Source organism: Equus przewalskii, chromosome 14, assembly GCF_037783145.1.
Source record: "Equus przewalskii isolate Varuska chromosome 14, EquPr2, whole genome shotgun sequence".
Lineage (NCBI taxonomy): Eukaryota > Metazoa > Chordata > Mammalia > Perissodactyla > Equidae > Equus > Equus przewalskii.
In genome coordinates, this window is record NC_091844.1 from 44,166,058 (window position 1) to 44,188,790 (window position 22,733).

The 22,733-nt window shown below is 40.5% G+C and overlaps 1 protein-coding gene and 1 long non-coding RNA gene across 8 annotated transcripts in view; one reads left to right on the plus strand and one right to left on the minus strand.

Moving 5' to 3' along the window:
- LOC103546256 (uncharacterized) overlaps positions 1 to 16,791 on the minus strand; it is a 389,543-nt gene extending 372,752 nt beyond the window's left edge. For 2 of the 6 annotated variants that reach the window (XR_011526081.1, XR_011526080.1), the window contains exon 1: positions 16,583 to 16,718. This is a non-coding gene — a long non-coding RNA (uncharacterized lncRNA). Of the gene's footprint in view, positions 1 to 16,582 lie in introns of all 6 variants that reach the window. The other 4 variants (XR_011526078.1, XR_011526077.1, XR_011526079.1 and 1 more) reach the window with 3 other exon arrangements.
- PPP4R3B (protein phosphatase 4 regulatory subunit 3B) overlaps positions 13,381 to 22,733 on the plus strand; it is a 67,415-nt gene continuing 58,062 nt past the window's right edge. For both annotated transcript variants that reach the window (XM_008512709.2, XM_008512710.2), the window contains exons 1-2: positions 13,381 to 17,463; positions 18,824 to 18,879. In XM_008512709.2, coding sequence (XP_008510931.2) covers positions 17,322 to 17,463; positions 18,824 to 18,879 — 198 coding nt within the window. In that variant the 5' untranslated portion in view covers positions 13,381 to 17,321. The remainder of the gene's footprint in view (positions 17,464 to 18,823; positions 18,880 to 22,733) is intronic.

A 22,733-nucleotide genomic window follows, 5' to 3' on the forward strand; every position in this document is an offset into this window, starting at 1 on the left:
TTTTAAAGCCCTGAGGAAGGACAGTCCAGCAGTACTGTCGTTTGACTCTTGTCTCAAGATCTTCCCATTCAAAACCAAGTAACTTCTGAGAGTAGGAGCTCAAGTGTATGCAGAAAAATGTATCCTTGAGATCCAGAATTGAGAACCAATTGAAATCTCCAGACAGGTGGTAAGCAGGGTATAAGTGTTGGGCACCACTGGGTGGATGTCTTCCACAATCTGGTTAATCGCCCTCAAGTTCTGCACAAAGTGGTACTCTTGTGTGCCTGGTTTCTGCACTGGCAAAACTGGGGTGTTATACAAGGACAAACAAAGGTAAAATGAGGTCATATTCAAGAAAAGCAGTCAATAAAGGCTGAATTCCCCATCTGGCATGTTCTTCTAATGGATATTGTCTTAAGTTTAGAATGTCCGACCCAGTACAAATTCTGACCTGTACAGGTACTGTAGTCTTTACCAGTCCTGGCCTCCTATCCACCCATACATCCCGGCTTACCTCTTGTAAGACTTCTAGAATTTCTATTGGAGGCTCCCTAGCTTGTTGCAGTAATGCTGCCTGGAGGACACAGCCTGTTCAGGTGGTACCCTAATGTCCATTCTTCCAGGTGCAAAGGTCACTTCGGCATTCAGTTTGGTCAGTAAATATCCCGATAATGGAACAGGACACTCAGGCATGTACAAGGCTCTATGCTTTAAGTACATTTTTCTCATTTGACAGTCCAGGGGTTGGAGAAATGACTTACTTAAGGTTTCTCCTGAGACTCTTGTCACTAGCATTGTCTTTTCAGAGGCTGGAAAACCAAACGTTCAAAACTGAGTAAGCAGCCCCCATAAAAGTCCAAAAGTCTATTTCCTACCATCCTGGTTATCCGGGGCTCTGTGTGGGAAATCTGTCAAGTGAAACTGGGAGGAGGCCCTGGGCCTTGTCATTCTTAATCACAAGTGGTGATCTCAGGCATTTGGTGTGCTGCCTGTTGTCCCTCTTCTTGAAGAGTCTTATTTCAACTGGGGCATTCTTTTTTCCAATGGTCCCTTGTTTACAGAAGGTGCACTGATGGGGTCCCACCATAGGGTGTCGCTTGCAGCTTGGGGTTTGGGGTCCAGGGAGGCCTACCTTAGGTTAGGTTCTTCTTTGTGGTAGTGCTCAAGGTGGTCCTTGGGACAAAGAAGCAGGGTGGCATGTTGCTTCATCTTCCATTGTTCTTTTCTTTCCTGGGCATGGCCCTGCCATTGAAAACTTTAAAGGCAATCTCAACCAACTGGAACATAGGCATTCCCAGGGCTCTTTCCACTTTTTGTAACTTCTGAATGTCCAGGGCACTCTGACCAATAGAAGTCATGTTTACCATTTTTAGATTCTCGGGTGCCTCTGGATCTATATCTGTGTATTGTCTATATGCCTCAAAAAAATCTTTGTAAAATTCCAAAGGTCCTCACCAGGTTTTTGCTTTACCTCACGGACCTTATTAATGTTCCTTTGCTGTGGAATCCCTTTCTGGAGTCTGGCCAGAATGGAATCCCGGTAATGTTCCAGCTTAGCCCTGTCTCCGGCATTCACATTCCAATTGGGGTCAACTGTGGGCATGGCAATAGTGGCATTGGCCCTCACAGGGTTACCAAGAGTCTATGTGTGCAGCCGATTTGCTTCTTCCCTAGCTTCCTCCAATACCATTCAGCATTCCTCAGAGGTCAGAAGGATGTTCAACAGATTTTGTACATCTGCCCAGGTGGGGTTACGAGTGGCAAAAATTGATGAGAATAGATTTTCCATTCTCTTCGGGTCATCCCTATGGGTGTGCATGTTATTTTTCCAGTTAAACAAGTCTGAGGTTGAGAAGGGCAAGTGTACCTAAATCAGACCCACTGGCTGTCCTATAGTGGCATCCACACCTCCAATAGGGACTTGCCTTAAAGGAAATTACCCCGGCTGGGTTTGGATGTCTCCATGGCCAAATTGGGTACCCTGCCAGGTATGAGAAAAGGAAACCATTCCTATTTCTCGACCCTTGGAGACTAGAGATGTTGGAGCCTAAGGTTGGAGTTCAGACTGGGGCAGCAGAGGAGCAACAGTCCCACTGTAGGGGATGGAGGAGGAGTGTCACAGTATTTGACTGAATTAGCAGTAAATCGTCCTCCTTTTCATTAGAATCAGGCAAAACAAGTTTCTTTATCTTTCCCTCTTGTTGAATAAAAATCTTACATCATCTTTGCAAAGACTTATTTTGGTATAACATAAAAGACTGAACGTAAGATATTTCATACCATTTCTCTTCCCATTTACAAAACAGATCTAATTGCAAGATTGTATTATAATTTAGGGATCCATTTTCAGGTCATTTCTGTCTGGAGTCTAAAGAATATTATGGCCACATGGTGTGACAAAAGAATATCATCTTTTTCCTTTTCATGGGCTCATAACAAAAAGTCGCCCACTTCAGGAGAATGCACATCAAAGCTGCAGGTGGGGACGGAATTAACATTTCCCAATGTTTCAGAATTTAGACATGACTGGTCATAAAAATACTTATGTTATTCAAGGCCGCAGCTAGAACCGGAACTCAGACACCAGATAGTACCAGGAGATCTCCAAAACCAGATAGTACTAGGAGAATTTCTGGAGCAGAAATTCTCTAATTCTTCCCTAAACTCAGGGCATCCTAGAAACCAGGGCCATCACAAAGAAGGTCAAACCAAAGGGAAGACAAAACAAAAGTCCAGTCATTTGTACTGAAGTTACTCACTGAAAAGATGTCTTCCAAACCCAGAAACGGTTTCTCTGCTACAAAAAAATAAAATTATGTGCCAGAGGTCAGTGACACTGAGCCAAGGAAAGTCCCAGGACAGTCCCTAGGATAAGTGGTCCTGGCAGCTGCTTGGACTTGTCCACAGGCTCTCAATACCAGCAAGAGGCTGATGAACCATGAGCAAAATGTCTGTCTGGACTTTTTGCTCCTGACTGGCTCGCCAAATTTTTACCAAACCAGGCTCATTTTGCCCAATGCCAGTCACTGAGACAAGTTTTGCTGCAGAGAAACAGTTTATTCACAAGGCTGCCAAGCAAGGAGATTCCATCTCAAGTCTCAAATTACCTTCTCAAAAATGAGGATTAGGGATATTTATGGGATAAAGAGGCAGGGTGGTCTGAAGTGTGGGGATAGATGATTGGAGGTAAGGAAAGTGAGGTAATCAACGATCTGTGCAAGCATAGTCAAGCTTCATGGCTCTTCATAGGACACATGTTCACAAAATGGTGGTGGTAGCATGAACTGAGGGTGGAGTTTTCAGCCCCCTAACATCAAAAGGTCTCCTATGGGACATTCACACAGGCACAGTTGATGGGTTGATGGTCTCAACTGGCCTGAACTGGACAAGACGTCAACTCCCAGTTCCTGAGAAACAACTTAAGCACCCCTTACCATGGTGACCCAAGAGTCAGATATGTTATCTATAAGGAACCTGACGGGATTCTGATAATATATTGCTTATATACATGACTTTTAAGAATAATTATTAATAGCTATCCAGCCATTTCACCTCTACCCATAAATTACAGTTTTTATACAATCATTTTTTCTTCTCTTATAGAATACCTTAAATTTCTGGATCTAAGATAGTAGTATGAATTTCAGTATCTTTCTTAGTTCAGTTCAGCCAAGCACAGCATTCATTTATGTAACATTTACTATGTGCCATATACTATAATGTGTGCAGGGAAATCACCAGTAAACAAAACAGAAAAAGTTCCAATGCTCACATTCTAGTGGATGGAAACTGACAGTAAATAAGTACACAACATGTTAGGTAGTGATAGCTTTTTTAAAGAAAAAGAACTGGGTAAGAGGTTAGAGTGATACAGAAAAGGTACTATTTTATATAAAATCATCCAGAATGGCCTCTCTGAGTAGGTAACACTGAGCAGAGAACTAAAAGAAATGGAGGAAGATATGCAGCTATTTGGGATAGAGAGTTCCAGACAAAGCGACTAACAACTTCATTTTCACTTGGTGTTGTATGTTTAGAACATAGAGCAACCTTTTCATTTTTAAACCAATTTCACAATATCTTTTATTCCTTAATCTTGTGCTTGTTCTTCACTAGAATTAGAAAGCAAATTTTATTAAAGAATATAAGAGGAGATGGCCAGCAATATTTTCCAAGCATTTAATCAGGCAAGAATATGCTTGGTTACTTGCATGGAGAAGGTAGACACCCAAGATCGTGTGAAAGTTTAACAGGCATTTACAAAATTCCAGGCTCATGAGAGTTGAGACTAGGGTGGTAGGCAGTGAAAATGGAAAAGAGAGAATATGTCTAGATATCAAGGAACAGAAACCAACCTAAGTTAAGCTAAAGTGAAGGGGGAAATTTATCACAGGACCATGAATTTCATTTCAAAGAAGCCAAATCACACTACCTGTCACAGACTGGAACCAGGACTGACAAGTCATCAGGAACTAAGGCAGTTCTCCCTCCCTACTTGCCTATGGAAACTCATGGCCTCATTTGCGCTTCTTTCCACATAAGAATTTTATTCTTCTATGCAAACATATGTTCACAGCATGGGGCAAAAGATGGCTGTCCCAAAGGAAGTTACCTGTCTTCGCGTTTGAGTTCTCCAGAAGGAGAAAAGGATAGGCTCATCTTAGGAAAGATGTCAAAACTGATTAGGATTGCCAGATAAAATAAGAGAATACCAAGTGAAATTGGAATTTCAGATCACCAAATGTTCAGTGTAAGTATGGCCCATGCAATATTTGGGATATATTTATACTAAAAAAATTATTCCTTGTTTATTTGAAATTCAAATTTAACTGGGTGTCCTGTATTTATTTGCTAAATCTGGAGGCGTAAACCTGGTATAAGCAACTAGTCAGAGAACTGCCAAGGGCCCACTCCTGGGAAAAGACAATGTTCAGAAAAAGTGGGCTGACCTTATACCAAGACACTGCAGAGGAAATATAAAAAGAAAATGGATGGACTTAGATTAACTCAGATAGAAGGGAGTGTGGGTCGAATGTGGAGAGAAGAGAAAGAAGCAGTTATGGCTGAGGATTTTGGCTTGAGGATTGTGAAGACAATAGGATCTGTGACATGAATAGTAAACCTGGAGGGGCAAAAGAGTTTTGAAGAGAAAGATGTCCTACTTATTAAATACAAGTGTGAAGTCACCAACCAACCTATCAGCTGGATATTCACCTGAATATCCTAGAAAGCAATTGGGGCATAAGTGACTTTTATAGAGGTAATATTTAAAACAATCCCAGTTTTACTATCTCAAGCATATCTCACATCACTGCAACAGGTTTCAAAATAACTTTGCAACTTACTAAATTAATTTAAAGGTAATTAAAACTACCTATTATGAGCTCAGTACTAAGCTATACAATAGTTTGTTTCCTCCTGGGACTTACATATAGTCTAATATAGAGTTACTAACTAATGAAAGGCAGCTTGATAGGCACCCTAGTAAAGGTTTTAAAAAAAAGTCATGTTATAAAAAGATGGGGAGGAAATAGATTAATTCTAACTGGAAGAAAAAGAGAAAGTTTCTAAGAAGTGGAATTTGAATTGGATTTCAACATGGAAAGGTGATACTTGAGCTGGGCTTTAAAGGATGATTATAAAAGGAAAGGCCACCTATGGAGTGGAAACAGTTTAATCAGTGGATGAAGAAGATAGTAAGTAGAGGTCAGATGGTGGAGGGATTTAGCATATTAGGCTTAGAACTCTGAATTTTATTCTGCATGTGTTGGGAAGCACTAAAGAATATCCAATGTTTCATGAAAACTAAAATTTCAAAGCTGGCTATAGTTTTTGATATTGTGGCTATATAATTTAATGCAATTGCCAAGGATTCATAAATTAGAAGAGATGATATTCAAAAAAAAAGAAAGCATAAAAATATGCAGACCATTATCATTTATGAAAACAAATAAATTGCCTTAATAAAATTCTGACAAAAGCTATTAGGATCAAGTAGATCCGTGGGAATGCAAGGATGGGTAAAATGACAATATAATCCATTAAAGAGATTATAAGAGAAAAACCAGATGATCACCAGATGCAAAAAGGCAATTTATAATATTCAATGTACATTTCTTAGAGACTTTAGAATATTAGGAAATATCCTTAACTTGGTAAGTGGTATCTATTGGCATCTATCAGAAATTAAGAACATGTATGCAACACTGGAGACATTGCCATTAAAGTCAGAAAGAAAACAAAAATCACCACTATTACTCTCATCAACCTTCTGAGGTCCTAATCAACATGATGAGATTAAAAAGAGGTAGAGAGGAACAAAAATATTTGCAGATGACCATCTAAAAAACACTTCAAATTGTTACAAAACAATTAGTTAGAACTAATAAGGGAGCAGTAACCACACAAGTATGCCAAAATAAATATCTTCTCCAGGGGTCAAAAGCTGCCATGATCTGAGTTCATTTCCACATCTCTCACTTTTTCCAGGCTTCTAAGAGCTACCCCAGCAGTGAGTTTGCCCCATCCTCTGAGGTCCTCGCCAGAGTTAAATCTTCTGTCCCAAAGGCATCCCAAGTCAATGAAATCTTGATTACCCAGTATTAACCTCCATCCCTCTTGATCAAGCACCCTCAAAATCCAATCCTAAGTGTACTCCTCTGGCTCCTGCTAGTACATGCTACCTTATTATTTCCATTCCTTCAGCGTGTAATCTGTTTCCTCCATTATCAGGCCCAGCAGTCCCCAGGCAGATTATGCTGAGATTTAACCCTAGTTACCAGAACCTCTCAGCTAGAATAAACAGGAGCAACTGTGGAAGAGGTCTTTCTGCAAGGCAGGAAGTGTTACCTCTTACTAGGAGAAATGAGCCACTTCTGCAAGCCTTATGGGTTCAAGGGTATTTACAAAGCCCAAATCTTCAGAAGCACCTATCCCATGTTTCAAACTTCAAGCTTTCCCAACCAGGGCCCTAACTGCATAGCAGACCTCCCTAGGCTGAGCGTTCAAATATCTTTAGAGCTCTGTAAACTGTCAAATCCCAATGTCTGTTCTTCCACTGTAGGAAGTAAGGGCCTCTTTGTGAAGCTCCAAGGAGGCCTCCTGGCTCCCAAACTTAGTTTTAACTGTGTATTAAGTGCCCTCAACTTCTCACTATCCCTCTGCAAGGCAGTACAACTTAATTGGCCAGCTCTGAATTCTTGTAGGCATTTTTCCCCCCTATCGTCCAATGCCTGAACGTATAGGCAACAGCATTCCCCTCTTCTGGGATGTCTTCCTAGGTCATAACTGGTGAAATCAATAGTCAAGTAGCCACCTCGTGCCAGGCACTGAGTAAACCTTTACCCAAACCCCCATCTTACTGCTTGATTTCTTGCACCACTCCCTGTATCACCTATGTCAGTTCTCGTCCTCAGAGAAGTAGATGCCAAGAAGGGCTTAGATACACAAGATATTAATTGGGGGAAATGTCTGTGAAGGATAAAATATGCAGACTCAGGAACTGGCAGGGAGAACCTGCAGATCATAGTGTAAGTCTGACCTCTGTAAAAGGAGGGAGGAAGAGAATTACTGGGTGAAAAGAGCTTCAGATTACAGTGTAGGTTGAAGAAAGTTTCATCCAGGCTGATAAGAAGTTCCCCAAGCCAAAGGTGCCCATTAGAGGAGCTTTGCATTGGGCAGGAAAGGACAAGTTTAGCACTCCTGCTATGTTCAGTCACTGGCTGAGAGCAGCTCAAAGTATTTGTGGCTTCAGCACAAACACAATGGTAGATCCAAAGGAGTGGCAGCTGGCTGTCAGCCAACAACAAACCCCAGAGTAGGTTCTTTGGAAGGAGATCTGAGTGGTATACTTATATGGCCACCACAACCAACCAAATATCAAAACAAACTATAGAACTACAGCAATTAAAACTAGGGGGGCTTGGTGGCATAGTGCTTAAGTTCTTGTGCTCCACTTTGGCAGCCTGAGGTTCACAGGTTTGGATCCTGGGCTCAGACCTACACACCGCTCATCAAGCCACACTGTGGCAGTATCCCATATGCAAAGTAGAGGAAGACTGGCACGGGTGTTAGCTTAAGGACCATCTTCCTCAAGCAAAAAGAGGAAGATTGGCAACAGATGTTAGCTCAGGGCCAATCTTCCTCACTAAAAAAAAAATTCTTTTTAAATTGTCATACTAGAGTTGGCCAAATAAAACAATGGAAACTGAGTAGTGAATTCAGATTCAAATCCAGATATATATATGTATATGTGTGTATGTGTGTGTGTGAATTCAGTAAAGAATATGATTAAAATAGCATTTCAAATTATTTCATCTATGAATGATATTGATAACTGGCTCTCCATAAATTAGCACCCTACTTCATATATACAAAAAATTCCAAGTGGATTAGAGAACTAAAATGAAAAACCGATAAAAACATATTAGAATACCTTGGTTAAATAGGGAGAATTAACCACACACAAGCATCCCATCTCTTTGACAGTTAAATACATTTTTTAAAAAGTATAGAGTCCAAAGGGCCAACGAAATAAAAGAGACAATAGCAGACAAAAGAGATTTTAACAAATGTCAGTTGCATGACAAGCAGATAGAAGAGCAATAGTGGACTTAGCAGAGTAGAGGAAGCTACAACCTAAATGACCACAGAGGTAATCAGAGAAGAAAAGAGAACTAATTATCTCCACGTAAAACCAGAAAGGATCAGGGGTGAGAATGTGAGGGCAGGGTGAAAGTCTATATAGAGAGGAGCTATAAGCCTGGGTCCACCCCTCAATCCCACATAACCAAAGGACTACCATCCCCTTCCACACACACACTCATACCCATACATACTCTTATAACATTGCCACCACCACCTCAGGAGACTGAGATTTATTTCCTAAAATGAGAGAGACTTGACCTGGAGACTTTTGTCACAGTAGATGGTAGGAGATTATGAAGCAGAGTTAAAAGCAGGGATTAAGTGAAAGCCTGAATATCAAACAGTTGGTTGGGCCTTTAGCCTCCTTCCCTGCCTTAACCCAAGCAGGATATGGGGGAGTACTTAGAGAAACTAGACTCCCCCAGAGAAAAGACCTCTAAAAACATTTGGTAAGGAATGGTGGAGGGGCTATGATTGAAAAAAAATCACCCCAGGAAATGTCAGCAGTCTATAGCCTTGCTCTTGAGAGTAGAGAGCCAGAGTTTGGTAGGGGCCAAACCAGAGGAGCTTTGTATGCCACCTAAAGAAATTTATACTACAAGAAATCAGAAACTATTGAAAGACGTTAAAAGAATATAATATGCTCAAATTTGTTTCACAAATAGCATGCAGTGATGTGTCAAGAATTGACTACTTGGAGATAGAAATTAGTGATACCAGCCTGGAGCTTTCAAAGATGTAGTCTAATCTCAATGAGCTGATGGGGTAGTTATTAAATTACCTGCCAGGGGGATTGTAAAATTGAGTAGTAAACTTCTAAAGCAAACTTCAATCTTTCAATAGTTATTGAATACCTACTATGTTCCACACCCTATGTTCCATACCTACTATGTTCCACACCCTATGTTCCACACCTACTATGTTCCACACCTGGAAATACAATGGTGAGAAAAAACACAGCTCCCTAGACTAATGGAAATTTTTCATCTAGATGTAGACAGTTATTAAATCAGAAATCACACAAATAAAGCTACAAGTATGACAAATCCTGCAATGGAGGGGTGCATGGTGCTATAAGAATCTGTAATAGGAAGATAAAATGGATACTCTGGTTGTCTTCCTAGTATCAATTTTACCCATATCACATAGTGTAACATCCACGGGATTTGGGTGGGATTAACCCCAACCCCAGCTCCAAGGATAGACCCTGATTTGCCTCAGCCAATCAGTGCTTAACATTCCCTGACAAAACTTGAGGTTCAGGAGTGGGCATGTGACCTACGTTAGTCTAATCACAATGCAACTAGGGATATGTGAAGAAACTCTCTTTTGATGTGGATTAAGAACTATGTACCCTTGGGAACTCTTGGTTACCACCTTAAGATACAAAAGGAGTCAGGCTTAGGATGAATTTGACAGAGCAGAAAATAGAATTCAGAGGCAGAAAGAAATCAAGTTCTTACTGATACTGTTGAGTCACTCAACCAAATCAACCCTGAGGTTCAACTTATCTCCAGACTTTCCAATCACATGATCCAATAAATTCTTTTTATCATTTAAACTAATTTCATTTTTTTGTTACTTGTAACATTCTAAGGGGATTTGAACTAGTTAGGGGAGTCAGGGAAGGCTACATTACGGAAGTGATAAGTGTGGCGACATCTCAAGGAGATGATTGGAAGGAAGAAAGTTCAAACAAAAAGAACACCTGTACAAAGACACTACGGCAAGCAGGGGCATGAGGGTCTGGAAGAAGAGTACAGTAGTCCCTCGGTATCCACAGGCGATTGGTTCCAGGACCTCCAGAGGATACCAAAATCCACCCATGCTCAAGTCCCCTGGTTGGCCCTCTGCATCTGGCGGTTCCACAGCCATGGATTCAACTAACCACAGATCATAAACATATATGTGGAACCCGTGATACCAAGGGCCAACTGTATTTGGGCTTTTTTTTTTTTTAAAGATTGGCACCTAACAACTGTTGCCAATCTTTTTTTTTGTCCCTTCTTCTTCTGCCCAAAGCACCCCAGTAAATAGTTGTATATTCTAGTTATGAGTGCCTCTGGTTGTGCTATGTGGTACGCCACTTCACCATGGCCTGATGAGCAATGCCATGTCCACGTCCAGGATCAGAACTGGAGAAACCCTGGGCTGCCAACACAGAGCGCATGAACTTAACCACTCGGCCACAGGGCCAGCCTCTGTTATGTGGGTTCTAAGATGTAGGTGGAGAGATAGGCAGAGGCAGGACCAAGAGGGCCTTATCAATCATATAAAGGATTCCAACTATTGAAAGATTTTTAGCAACATAAAGGAGTAGGACACAAGAGGAAATGGTGACTGACAACATGATCAAATTTCCAGCTTAGCTTGATCATCTGGTTGTACAGTGGAGAAGAGATTGGGGGAAGAGGGGTAATGAACTGTTCAAGTAAATTCAAAGAGCCTAGCAGGAGACTATATTGCAGTGGTTCTGGTTAAAGACAGTGGTAGCCCCAGAACTTCTCTATGAGAAAATTTAGAGCAATAATTTTGTTGGAACGGTGAGGTAGGAGGCTTAAAAACTGTTCATAAATTGTCCATTTCAAAGAATGGGGAAGGGGTATGGGGTAGGAGGGATGATTGAGATTACGGGGTCAAATACCATGCTTCCCTACAGGCACTCTGTAGTGCGGATAGAGATAATGGTAGCTGGGAAGAAGATGGTGCTGCTGGAAATGAAGAGAAGTGGATGGATCAACAGAACTTGGTGATGACTCGATATGGGTGGTTGTAAGTTAAAAAAAAAAAAGACACCCAAAGCACTTAAAACAATGGCTAGCACATGTCAAGTTCTCAATAAATACAAGTTTAAAACAAAACAAATAAACTTTATAAACTTTTTTTTGTATATTCACTCATTTTTTCCTTATGGTGATTAATCTTTAAGGCTTCTCTATTTAAATAAACCACTAAAACTGATAACCTGTATCCTCTTCAGCTACATGCCTATTTCTTTTCCTTTTTATAGCCAAACTGGATGACATCCAGGTCGCTGACTTGAATAACTTGCTATTCACTGAAATAGAGAACACAGAAGAGAACCGAATACGAAGGAAGAGAAAAAGATTGAGTTCAGTTCGGGGCATGCTGAACTTGAGCTACCTTTGAGCCATTTCAGGTGTTCTATAAGCATGTGGATATAGTAGTCCGGAGCTCTGAAAGAAGGTCTAGGCTGGAGATATAAATTCATGAATCATCTACATATAAATGAAACTGAAGCAAGGGATGTAGTTGAAATCACTTAGGGAAAGAGTCTAGAGTGAGAAGAAGAAAAACTAAGACTGAGCCTTTGAGGAACTCCTGGTATTTAATGGTTGGATAGAGGATGAGACAGCAAATAACACAAAGAAGCAGTAATCAAAGAGCTGGGAGGAAAGGCAACAGTTATTTGTCAAGAAAGTAAAGTGAATAGTGTTCCTAGAAGGAAGTGGTCAAGGTGTCTATTTTAACTTATATCAAGTAAAACGTCCATTGGCATTATCAACATAGAAGTCTTTATTGAGTTTATCAAGAGCTTCTTGGTAAGGGCTGGGGGTTGCTGGAAACCAGAATGGGTTCAACATAGAAATGAGTGAAGGTGAGGAAATGAAGGGAGTATAAACAACTTCAACCCTTGAACAGTTTGGCTATAAAAAGGAAAAGAAATAGGCATGTAGCTGAAGAGGATACAGGTTATCAGTTTTAGTGGTTTATTTAAATAGAGAAGCCTTAAAGATTAATCACCATAAGGAAAAAATGAGTGAATATACAAAAAAAAGTTTATAAAGTTTCTTTCATACAAATATCTAACAGAATTGGGAAAGGTAAAAACAGAAAGCCTCACATTTTGAGGACATGAGTCAATTAGACTGAGAACCCAGTTCACCATGTAGATGTTAACAATATATTTTTTTAAATTCTCAAGAATTAAAAAGTGTAATGTGGGGGCTGGCCTGGAGGCACAGCAGTTAAGTGCACACGTTCCGTTTCGGCAGCCTGGGGTTTGCCGGTTCGGATCCTGGGTGCGGACATGGCACCGTTTGGCAAGCCATGCTGTGGCAGGCATCCCACACATAAAGTAGAGGAAGACAGGCACAGATGTTAGCTCAGGGCCAGTCTTCCTCAGCAAAAAGAGGAGGACTGGCAGATGTTAGCTCAGGGCTGAGCTTCCTCAAAAAAAAAAAAAAAAGTGTAACGTGAGGGCCAGCGCAGCACAGCAGTTAAGTTTGCATGTTCCATTTAGATGGCCCAGGGTTCACCAGTTCCGATCGCAGGTACAGACCTACGCACTGCTTATCAAGCCATGCTGTGGGAGGCGTCCCACATACAAAGTAGAGGAAGATGGACAGAGATCTTAGCTCAGGGCCAGTCTTCCTCAGCAAAAAGAAGATTGGCGGCAGATGTTAGCTCAGGGCTAATCTTCCTCAAAAAAATAATAAATAAATAAAAAATTTAAATTAAAAAAAATGTAATGTGCCCTCAAGTGACATTTGGCAATGATGGGAGATAATTTTGGTTGTCACAACTGGCAGAGGGGATGCAATACTAAAGGCTGATTGGTAGTATTCTGATGGGTAGAAGCCAGGGATGCTGCAAAACATCCTGTGATGCACAGGACAGCCTCTCACAATGAAGAATTATCCAGTCCAAAATGTTAGTGATGCGAAGACTGCAAAACCCTGCTCCAGGAATTTAACCTACAAATATATTCGCACACATGAAATAACTTCTGTATAATCATTTATTGTTTGAAATTGCAAACCACTGGAAATGACACATATATACATAAATAGATGGTTTAAATAAACTGGTATACAACTGTACAACAGCATGCACAGTACTCCATTATTTGTGTTTTTTAAAAAGGTAATAATGTAATTATACACACACACACACACACACACACACACGAACTCTTGGAGTGAACTTTGATGACGGCCTGAAGAAAAGAACTTTTGCTTGGAAAACACATTGTTGCAGTGCAGTACCGCCCTCAGACCCAACTTGGGCCCTGTGTTTTAGAGGGTCCTCTGTCTGTACTTCTCTCCTTGAGGTGATAAGCCCATGGAACCAAGGGACATGTCCACCTGGAACCCAGTCTCCCCTTTCTAGACCACGCTCTGGGCACTCTGGAATCCCCTGCTTCCAGGGTCTGCACAGTCCTCTTCTCAAGTTCTGTCCTCATGTGGAGTGGCCAAGGGATAACTACATTCAGGGACTGTAGACAGGGCTTGGACAGGAGGCTGGGGTATTCCATGTGTGCACATAAGGGCTATCAAAGTGCAGGACAGAGCTGAGGTGTAAGAAGAAAAGGAAGGCAGGCTAAGGGCTTCAGGGACCAGAGAGAGACTCTGGAACTCTGAGGAGCTCAAGAACTCTAGATTTGAATCTGGCTTCCAGGTCATTATGAAAATATATTTGTCAAGGTATATCAAAGGTAAGAGAAGAAAATATGTTTTATTTAACAGTTTGTTAGCTTGACATTAACTAACTTAACTAGTCAAGTTTGTTAACTTGACTAACTATTAAATATTTAGACTTACGGGGGCGGGCCTGGTGGCGCAGCGGTTAAGTGCGCACGTTCTGCTTCTCGGTGGCCCGGGGTCCACCAGTTCGGATCCCGGGTACTGACATGGCACCACTTGTCAAGCCATGCTGTGGTAGGCATCCCACATATAAAGTAGAGGAAGATGGGCATGGATGGGATGTTAGCTCAGGGCCAGTCTTCCTCAGCAAAAAGAGGAGGATTGGCAGCAGATGTTACCTCAGGGCTAATCTTCCTCAAGAAAAAATTTAGACTTACAGTATATGGTCTTGCATTTGTATACTTGTCCTGAACCTTGCAAATATCCATCCCTACAAATGTTAGAGATGGGTCGATTGCAGTAGAATAGATTGAGAGTAATGGCTGTGGCCTCGCAGAAGGAAAAAAACAAGGAAGAACGTGTGCCTGAGGATCCAGCAACAGGGAGAGATGAGTCCTAGGAGTTTAACTCTGTTCTCTTTTTCTCTGGGTCACCAGATCTTAGGGGATATACCAGAAGAGATACTGAAGAAAAGATGGGAGGGATGTTTTGAAACCTTAGTCAGATCATTTCACTCCTTAGTTCAAAACTCTCCAACAGATTTGCAACTCATTCAAAGTAAAACCCAAGGCTCTTCAAAATAGCCTTTCCCCCACTCTCAACCTTATTTCTCACCATTTTCCCTGTTTCTCACTCCACTTCAATCACACTGGTTTCCTGAGTGTGAGTGAGTGTGAGAGAGGCTTTCCCTCTCACTCACTCAGCAGGCTGCAGTCTCAAGGCCTTTGTACTTGCTGTTCCTGCTTCCTAGCTCTCTCTTCCCCTGCGGAAATGGCTGGCTGACTGCCTCTCTTATAGAGGACTTCCTCAATAAACATCATTATACTTCCCAAACTCACTCTCTAACCTTTTTCTACTCTATTTTTGGTCATAATATTTATGAGTACCTGGCATATATTTGTTTATTGCCTCCCTACACTAGAATGTAAGCTCCACGAGAAAAGGGTCTTTTTCTATTTTATTCACCATATAGAACTGTGCCTAGCACACAGTATATGCTCAACAAACATTTATTGAATGATTGAATAAATACAGGAAATGACCCATCTTATTTCACAATTATGTCCAGAGTTAGATCTATTTGTAGGATATTAACCTCTTAACATGTATAGTGTTAAAGTGACTTCTGTATAGTTTCCATTCCTTTAACTCACATATAAGTTCTTTTAGGTCAGTAACACATTATGACTTCGTTCAGCCTGTCCCCTCAGCCTCAAAAACCTTTGCAAACCAAACTCCCACTCAGAGATCCTCTGACATCAGGCTCAGAAGTTATCTATCTGAAGCTTTCTCTGATCCCGGATAGAAATGCTACATTTCTCTGGGCTCAAAATGCACTTTGTCCACATCAGTTATATCAATTAATGGGCTCTATTGTTATGTATTTTATAACTACTTAATTCAAATACATTTTCTGAGGTCCTCTTTAGATTAAAAACTCCTACCTATCCAGAATTTTAAATTAGAATCTATTTTTATCATGCATCTGCTCTGTGTAAGACATTATCTCACGTTATGTGCACCGCTGAAAGGTGTCCACGCACAACATCTGGTCAAAACATAACCACGTTTTGACCAGACCATTGATAGGTAATGACTACAACTCCCAAGATGCGCTGCAGGGTCAACGTGTGCATCTCGCCTGGTTTTCATCTTTCAGGCTAACGGATGTAAAGAACTGGCGGCTGAACAAGCTGAGGGTGTCTTAAAGAACAAATAAAAGGATTCTACCAAGATCGAACCGGGAATGAAACCAACCACTGCCCAGTGCTCGCCCTGTGTCCACCGGGCTACGTCTGACAACGTGAATGCCGAGAGAATTCCTCGCTCGCTTATTCAGCGCCGAAGACCTCCCGATAGATAACGCAAGAAATACCCGCCAGATAAACTGAAAAATATCAAAAGAGTGCTCTTAGAGGTGATAGGAAGGTGGCTTCCCGCCACTTCCCTAAACGTATCTGAAGACTTATTTTCCGAGGTTACAAACACGGGAAGGGCAGTGTATTTTCATGAAACGGAAAGTATGCTTTTCAATGGCCAGCTACCAAAAGCCTAACGGTGAAACGCTCTGGCGGGAAATAGGAAACTGTCAACACACTTTTTTACGACGTTATAATCGCCTGAAGATCCAAAGAACACTGCCTGAGGAGAGGCTTAACTGTAACAGACTCCATAACGAGCTTCAGTGGGCTCGGGTCGCTTGAAAGGGCTCAAAGTTCCTACGTCTTCACAGAAACAGGTTTAAAATTATTTTTCTCACATAGGCTGAGAGTGTGAGCTTCTGTTAAGGAATACGAGCACATTTCCTTCCTTTTTGCACAGGGTTAGTCCTGTCCAAGGATGCGTACCTCCCAGGGTGGCTTTGCTTTTTCCTCAGAGCTGGGTCTCACCCGTCATCGCACGCCGAGCGCCGCCAGACAACTCACGAAGCCGGAGCCACCCCTCAGCTGCTGCAGCCAGCACACAGAGGAGTCTCGCGGCACCTGCGGACGGGGGCTCGCGAGAACCGCCCACTTGGCCGAGATCCCGCGCCAGCAGGCGGGGCCGAGAGAGGAGGAAGTCGCCCTTAGGCCCTCCCACCAAAGTCCAGCACCCCGCATCGCGAGAACGCCAAGCACAACTGGGCCGGGAAGTGCATGTAGAAGTGAGGGCGCCGCGCGTTGGACTCGTCGGCCGCCGTAGCCCCTGCTAGGACAGCCCGTGCGATCCTGCTGGAGGAGGAAGAGAAAGGCAGAGAGAATCGGGTTTCAAGATGGCGGATCTGTAGTAGTTACCGCGGCGGCGGCGGCGGCGGCGGCGGCGGCGGCGGCGGCGGCGGGAGACCGAACGAGCTCTGGGCGAAGAAGGGAGGGGAGGGTGGGTGTGTGCGGGGGTGAAGTAAGAGGTAACCGCGGTTGTGGGCGGAGAGGTCTCGGTGGCTCTCGTTGCTCATTCCCGCGGCTGAACCTTGATAGCCATGGTGAACTCGGGCCTCTCCGGAGCCGCCGCCGCCGCTGCCGCCACCGCCGCTACCGTCTCTCAGGAGTGAGGGGCGCGGACGAGGTGAGCGAGGAGGCGGCGGCTGGAGCGGTGAGGATAGCAGCCACCATGTCGGATACGCGACGGCGAGTGAAGGTCTATACCCTGAACGAAGACCGGCAATGGGACGATCGAGGCACCGGGCACGTCTCCTCCACTTATGTGGAGGAGCTCAAGGGAATGTCGCTCCTGGTTCGGGCAGAGTCCGACGGTAAGGTTATTGGAACGGTAGGCTAGGGGACAGTGCCTCCGGTTTGGGCACAGCCCTGGGGTTTAGGCCCTGGGCCGAGTACTGTTACTGCCACCTTTTGGGACAGCGCGTTGGTTTTGTGCCTGCACTTCTGTACGGTAAAAACAAACTACTTTGCCTGGAAAGCTCCTCAGTCCGACGCCGATTCTCCGTTCCCCCGCTTCTTAGCCCTATTAAGGATTTGACCCCTTCCTCTCCAGTCAGTCCTCTTTTGAAGAGGGGAAGTGATAAGGGAGGAGGTAATGAGAGACAAGTTAGTGATCTGCTGGTCCTACGGAGCTGATCGCCTCTGTTGATCTTTTATTTTCTTATCCATTGTATGTCCAGTACAAAAGATTTAGTGAAACTTTTCTTTCTCAGTTTTTTTTTCTTTAACCGTTGTTACCAACGAGCCCCTGTTGCCACAGTCGACAGGTGCTGGGGAATACCAAAAGCCATCTCTTTCTGGGTCTGTTGCGGACTGTTGCCACGATACGTGCACGCACAAGCACATACACATCTCTACTCTGGGATCCCTCCAGGCTGTTTTTGTAGAGAGTGCTGTGAAAAAGTGGATACTTTACACCCTAAACAAGTTAGGACACCAAAGCTGATTGTAAACTTCTGTTCGTTGATTTATTGTAGGAGTCATATGTGAGGAATTTTTAAATTATAAAATGTAGAGCCGTAGTTAAAACATTTTTCTCATTGTAATCTGAATGCCTCATTTTGAGCGACTGATATGTGCAGACAGTAGAAAAATAACAATCTTAGATTTATTCTTGAGATATTTGTACTCTTGCACTTTCCCTTTTACTTTAAAAAGTCATGGACCTTTATTTCTACATGAGATATCCTTCCTTGTGTTCTTAAGCAAAAAGGATAAATGCAGTTCTGTAATTTGTGTACTAAGTACTTAGATCCCTGTTGTGGTCCTTTGCAATTTGTTTTATTTGTCAATCTGGAAATAACAATAAAATAACTTTGTTAAAAAGAGTTTGGCTTCAAGTGGTGGTCATTTAGACCGTAAAACTTTCATTTCAATAAAACTTTAATAGTCACCTAGTCTCCTTATATTCTTGGTCTGAATGCTGATCTTAGATGGATTTTTTCCTTTAAGTGTGTATGGGGATAGGATGATAGGTTCTAAATTAAATGTGAAGCCTGGATCTGGAGAGAAAAATGTTAATTCGAATACAGTTGATTACTTCAAATGTCTAGTTGGGTGAAGAGAATATGTTTTTTTGGTTTGGTAATTGTTTTGTTTTTTTAATGTGGATTCTGATTTTTTATTCAGGGTTTTGTAAATTGAAACTTAGAAATATTATTTTGTATCTTTCAGGATCACTGCTCTTGGAATCAAAGATAAATCCAAACACTGCATATCAGAAACAACAGGCAAGTAGTTGTTTATCTTTAATTTGAAAGACTTCATCTGTGATCAAGGAAGTATTAATCTGACAAAGATGGGAAATCTTTCCTGACCAGAAAAAAATGTTTGGTAAACAGAGTTACAGACCATATGTATTTTCCTTGCAGGTTAAAAGTTTCAAACTGGAAAGTGAAAGTTTTTGTACTGGCAGTAATTTATCTTTGAATTGAGCTGCTCTTAGGTTATATTAGAATACTATGTATTCATTAATCTTATTTAACTACAGTTAGCCAGGTCTCTTCTATATCCTGTACACTAAGCCTTTTATTCTCAATCACATTTAAAGGAAATGGCATAGAAGAAAATTCAAAGGGGTACCTTTAAAATCGAGGAAAGCCTGTTCGTGGTGTAAAGTTAGATCCTTTGACTCAGGCAAAGGATTTTTGGAGTGGAAGCATTTAAATCCTGTTCTATAATTGTTGTATATTTTTATTATAATAATCAATGGATACTTTACAAAAGTGTACATTGCCAATTTTGTAATGTTTTCTGTTAATATTTATTGTCTTATTTGGGAAAAGAAAACCTGTGTTGTGCTTTACCATGCCTAATTATTTAATCTGGAAATGGCAGCAGTGATTCAACCTTTTCTTTATTCTGTGAATGTTTTCATTTTTATTATGAAAGATTTCAAAATCGAAAAGTACGAAGAATAATCTAATGAATGTCTGTGTAACACCACCAAATTTAACAATGTTAACATTATACCATATTTGCCTCTAATCTTTTTGTAATGTTGAACATTGTGGATAGAGTTAAAGCCCCCTTTGTACCCATCTCATTCTATCCATTCTCCATCCTCCCTGTAGGTAACCACTATTCTGAAGTTGATGTGTATTATTTCTGTACATGCTTTTATACCTTCTCTGCGTATGTATGTATCCATAAATACTGTGTAGTCCCTCATGTGTTTTTAAACTTTGCACAATTGATCTCGTACTCTTGAATGTATTCTACAACTTTCGTTTTTCACTCAAACGTTATTTTGAAGATTTGTTTATGTTAACAATGTAGATCTAGTTGATTTTTTTTTAAAAACTCTGTATAGTATTCTGATGTATGGTATATACCTTTTGTGAGACATTTGGATTATTTTCAGTTTTTTCTGTGTGCAGTGTGTAATGTAAATATAGCAGAAAATTTTGAAGGCAAAGATAAATTATTTTAATATTCTATTTACATCATCAATGCCTATTTTCTTCAAGATCAATGAAAATTTGGATGCCCCAAAACATACCACACAATCGGAGGAATGAAATTATGTCTATCGCATAGTGCATTATTAGTAAAATTGTTAAACAGTTGTTTTGTGTATGCAGTAAATTCTTAATCAGTTATTTGAAATATTTTTAAAATTTTTAATGTTCAATTAATAGTTTTTTCCTCTACTTAGAAAATATTATGTCTTTTTTGGTGGAGAATCAGATTAAACATTTGTTCTGTATTGCACACTTAAAGATGTTTCCTATACCTTAGACGTTTAAAGTAGACATTTAAGTAAATTTAATTTTTGAGTCAGCCAGGCAGGTTTCTCTCTGTCACTGCTCTTAATTTTGCCAGATAGCCACTTTTGGTTTGTTTTTTGTTTGCGTGCTCATTTGTGGGGAAAGAAATGCTAATATTACGTGATCATTTTTTTTCCTATCTGCATGAATATTAAATTCTCAGGAACTGTGTTTTTAAATGTGACTCCCTACATTAGTTATAATTTGTATTCTTCTCAAATCGTGTACAAGTTCCTTTAGCTGTTGTTACTATTGGAAAGATCACATTATGGCAGAGGTTTGTGTATAAAATAGTCCCCCAGCATTAGTCCAAAAATACACAGTGGATGTGTAAATACTTTAGAAACTTTGGGACATGTGTCATGTGTAATGTTCCTCTGCTAGAAAATTAATGTATTGGAGGAAAAAGTCTTTATTTAAAACAAAATTTTTATGCCATTGGGAAAGTGTTTTCTATAATTAATCATATTTAAATAGTATACTATTGGGCTTTTTTAATATATATTTTTCTAATTGAGGTGCTTTTTACTAAACATTAGAGTATAAGAGAACTTTTTGGCAATGAGAATAATGGAAAAGCTTTGTATATAAGAATGAAAAAACGTGCGTAAATGGAGTCACCTGTTTTCTTTATTTTTGTTTAAATTGAGTGCACTTTTCTAATAGAAATCAAAAGCCATTTGGTGGTTGTGTTAAACTGTTTTTTTTGTAATACATATGATTTTTCATATTTTCACCAAAATCTTGTTCAGTTTGCACATTTTACCATGTTACACAAATTGGGATTTCCAAACACATGGATATTTTTCTATGTTCGTTAGAATTATCTTTTTTTATGTCATCATTTAAGTTATTCAATAAATTAGTCTAGAAAATCATTCATTTCCAAAATTTATATGAAGTATATTGATCATTAGTGGATTTCTCATAAAAACCTTGAGTGAATGAATAAGACATTCATAGCTCATAGGATATCTTGACATTAAAATACATTGAATAAATTCATTCTTTAACATCACAGTTCTAAAATGAGCTAAGTACTGATTTGTGGGCTCAAAATACATCTTTTTAAAATTTTCTCCAAAGGCAAATTACTGAATTGTGGGCTCAAAATAAGTTAGAATGAGTTGAGTTGAATGTCAAACGACTCAATATTGATAGGTCATCGATTCACATCACTTCCTTCTTACTTACAGTGGGCAATATTGAAGTAGTTAATGGGAAAGAGAAGATATACTTAGCCTAAAGAAGCCCGTAAACTTAAGTGTTTTAAACACGTTGGAAAGAGAAGAGAATGATTAAACAGTGGAACATGAAATAAAGTGCCTGATACATGTGTCAAAATTTTAAGTTATTTAGAATCAGTCCCACTGATCTTGACTAAATCAAAAGTGGAGTCATAGGGATATGTACCTTTTATATTTAAGACAATTGTGTGTTAATTGGGTTTAGGAAAGAAGTATAAGGAAGTTCTCATCCTCAGTTTTATTGGAAGACAAGACATAACAGGTGAAACAATTATAGAATGGTAATAAAATAGCTGATAAAATGTTTTAACCCAGTCCTCATTGAAAGCCCATGAAAGTATTTCACAGATAAGGTAACTAAGGCACAGAAAGTTTAAGTTTCTTGACTGAGCATGTACAGCAAGTATACGCCAATGCAAAATACTATAAAAAGCAGCTTGTATTCCACAGACTTGGGCAGTAGAAAATTTGAAAAGGGAGAGATTGTTTAGAGCCAGAATCATTAAGAAAATCTTCACTTTCCTATGTGGTGTCTGCTGAAGGAACTGTAATAGGGAAGGGAGTAGTACACCTGATACAAAAGGTACTAAGCCTGTTTGCAGCAGAGGTTTTTTTATTTGAGAACTTGCTTTGCTAAACAAAAGGAGAGCCATTATAGGTTCTTGAGTAGGGGCCTCACATGATGAAAGTGATACTGCTGTGTTTAGGAAGTCAGTGTGGCAATGTCATGAATAATGAGTTGAGGGTGGAGAGGAAAACAAGAGCTTTAGGTAGCAAGACCTTTTGCAATAATTCAGATACAAGAAAATGAAAGTCTGTTCCAGTGTAGTAAATGTAATTAGGAAGAAGGAACAGAGCTCCAGGATATTTTCAAGAAAGTGCTGAAAGATTTGGTGAATGATTAAATATGAAAAAAGCAGTCAAAGGTCACTAGTAGTATTTTTGAGTCTCAGGACCAGGAAAATGATTGTTCTCTCCGGAAACTGGGAAGTTGAGAAGAAAGCAGGTTTACATTAATAATTTGGGAAAAGGCTTTGTTTATTTTGAATAGATAGTACATTCACATTG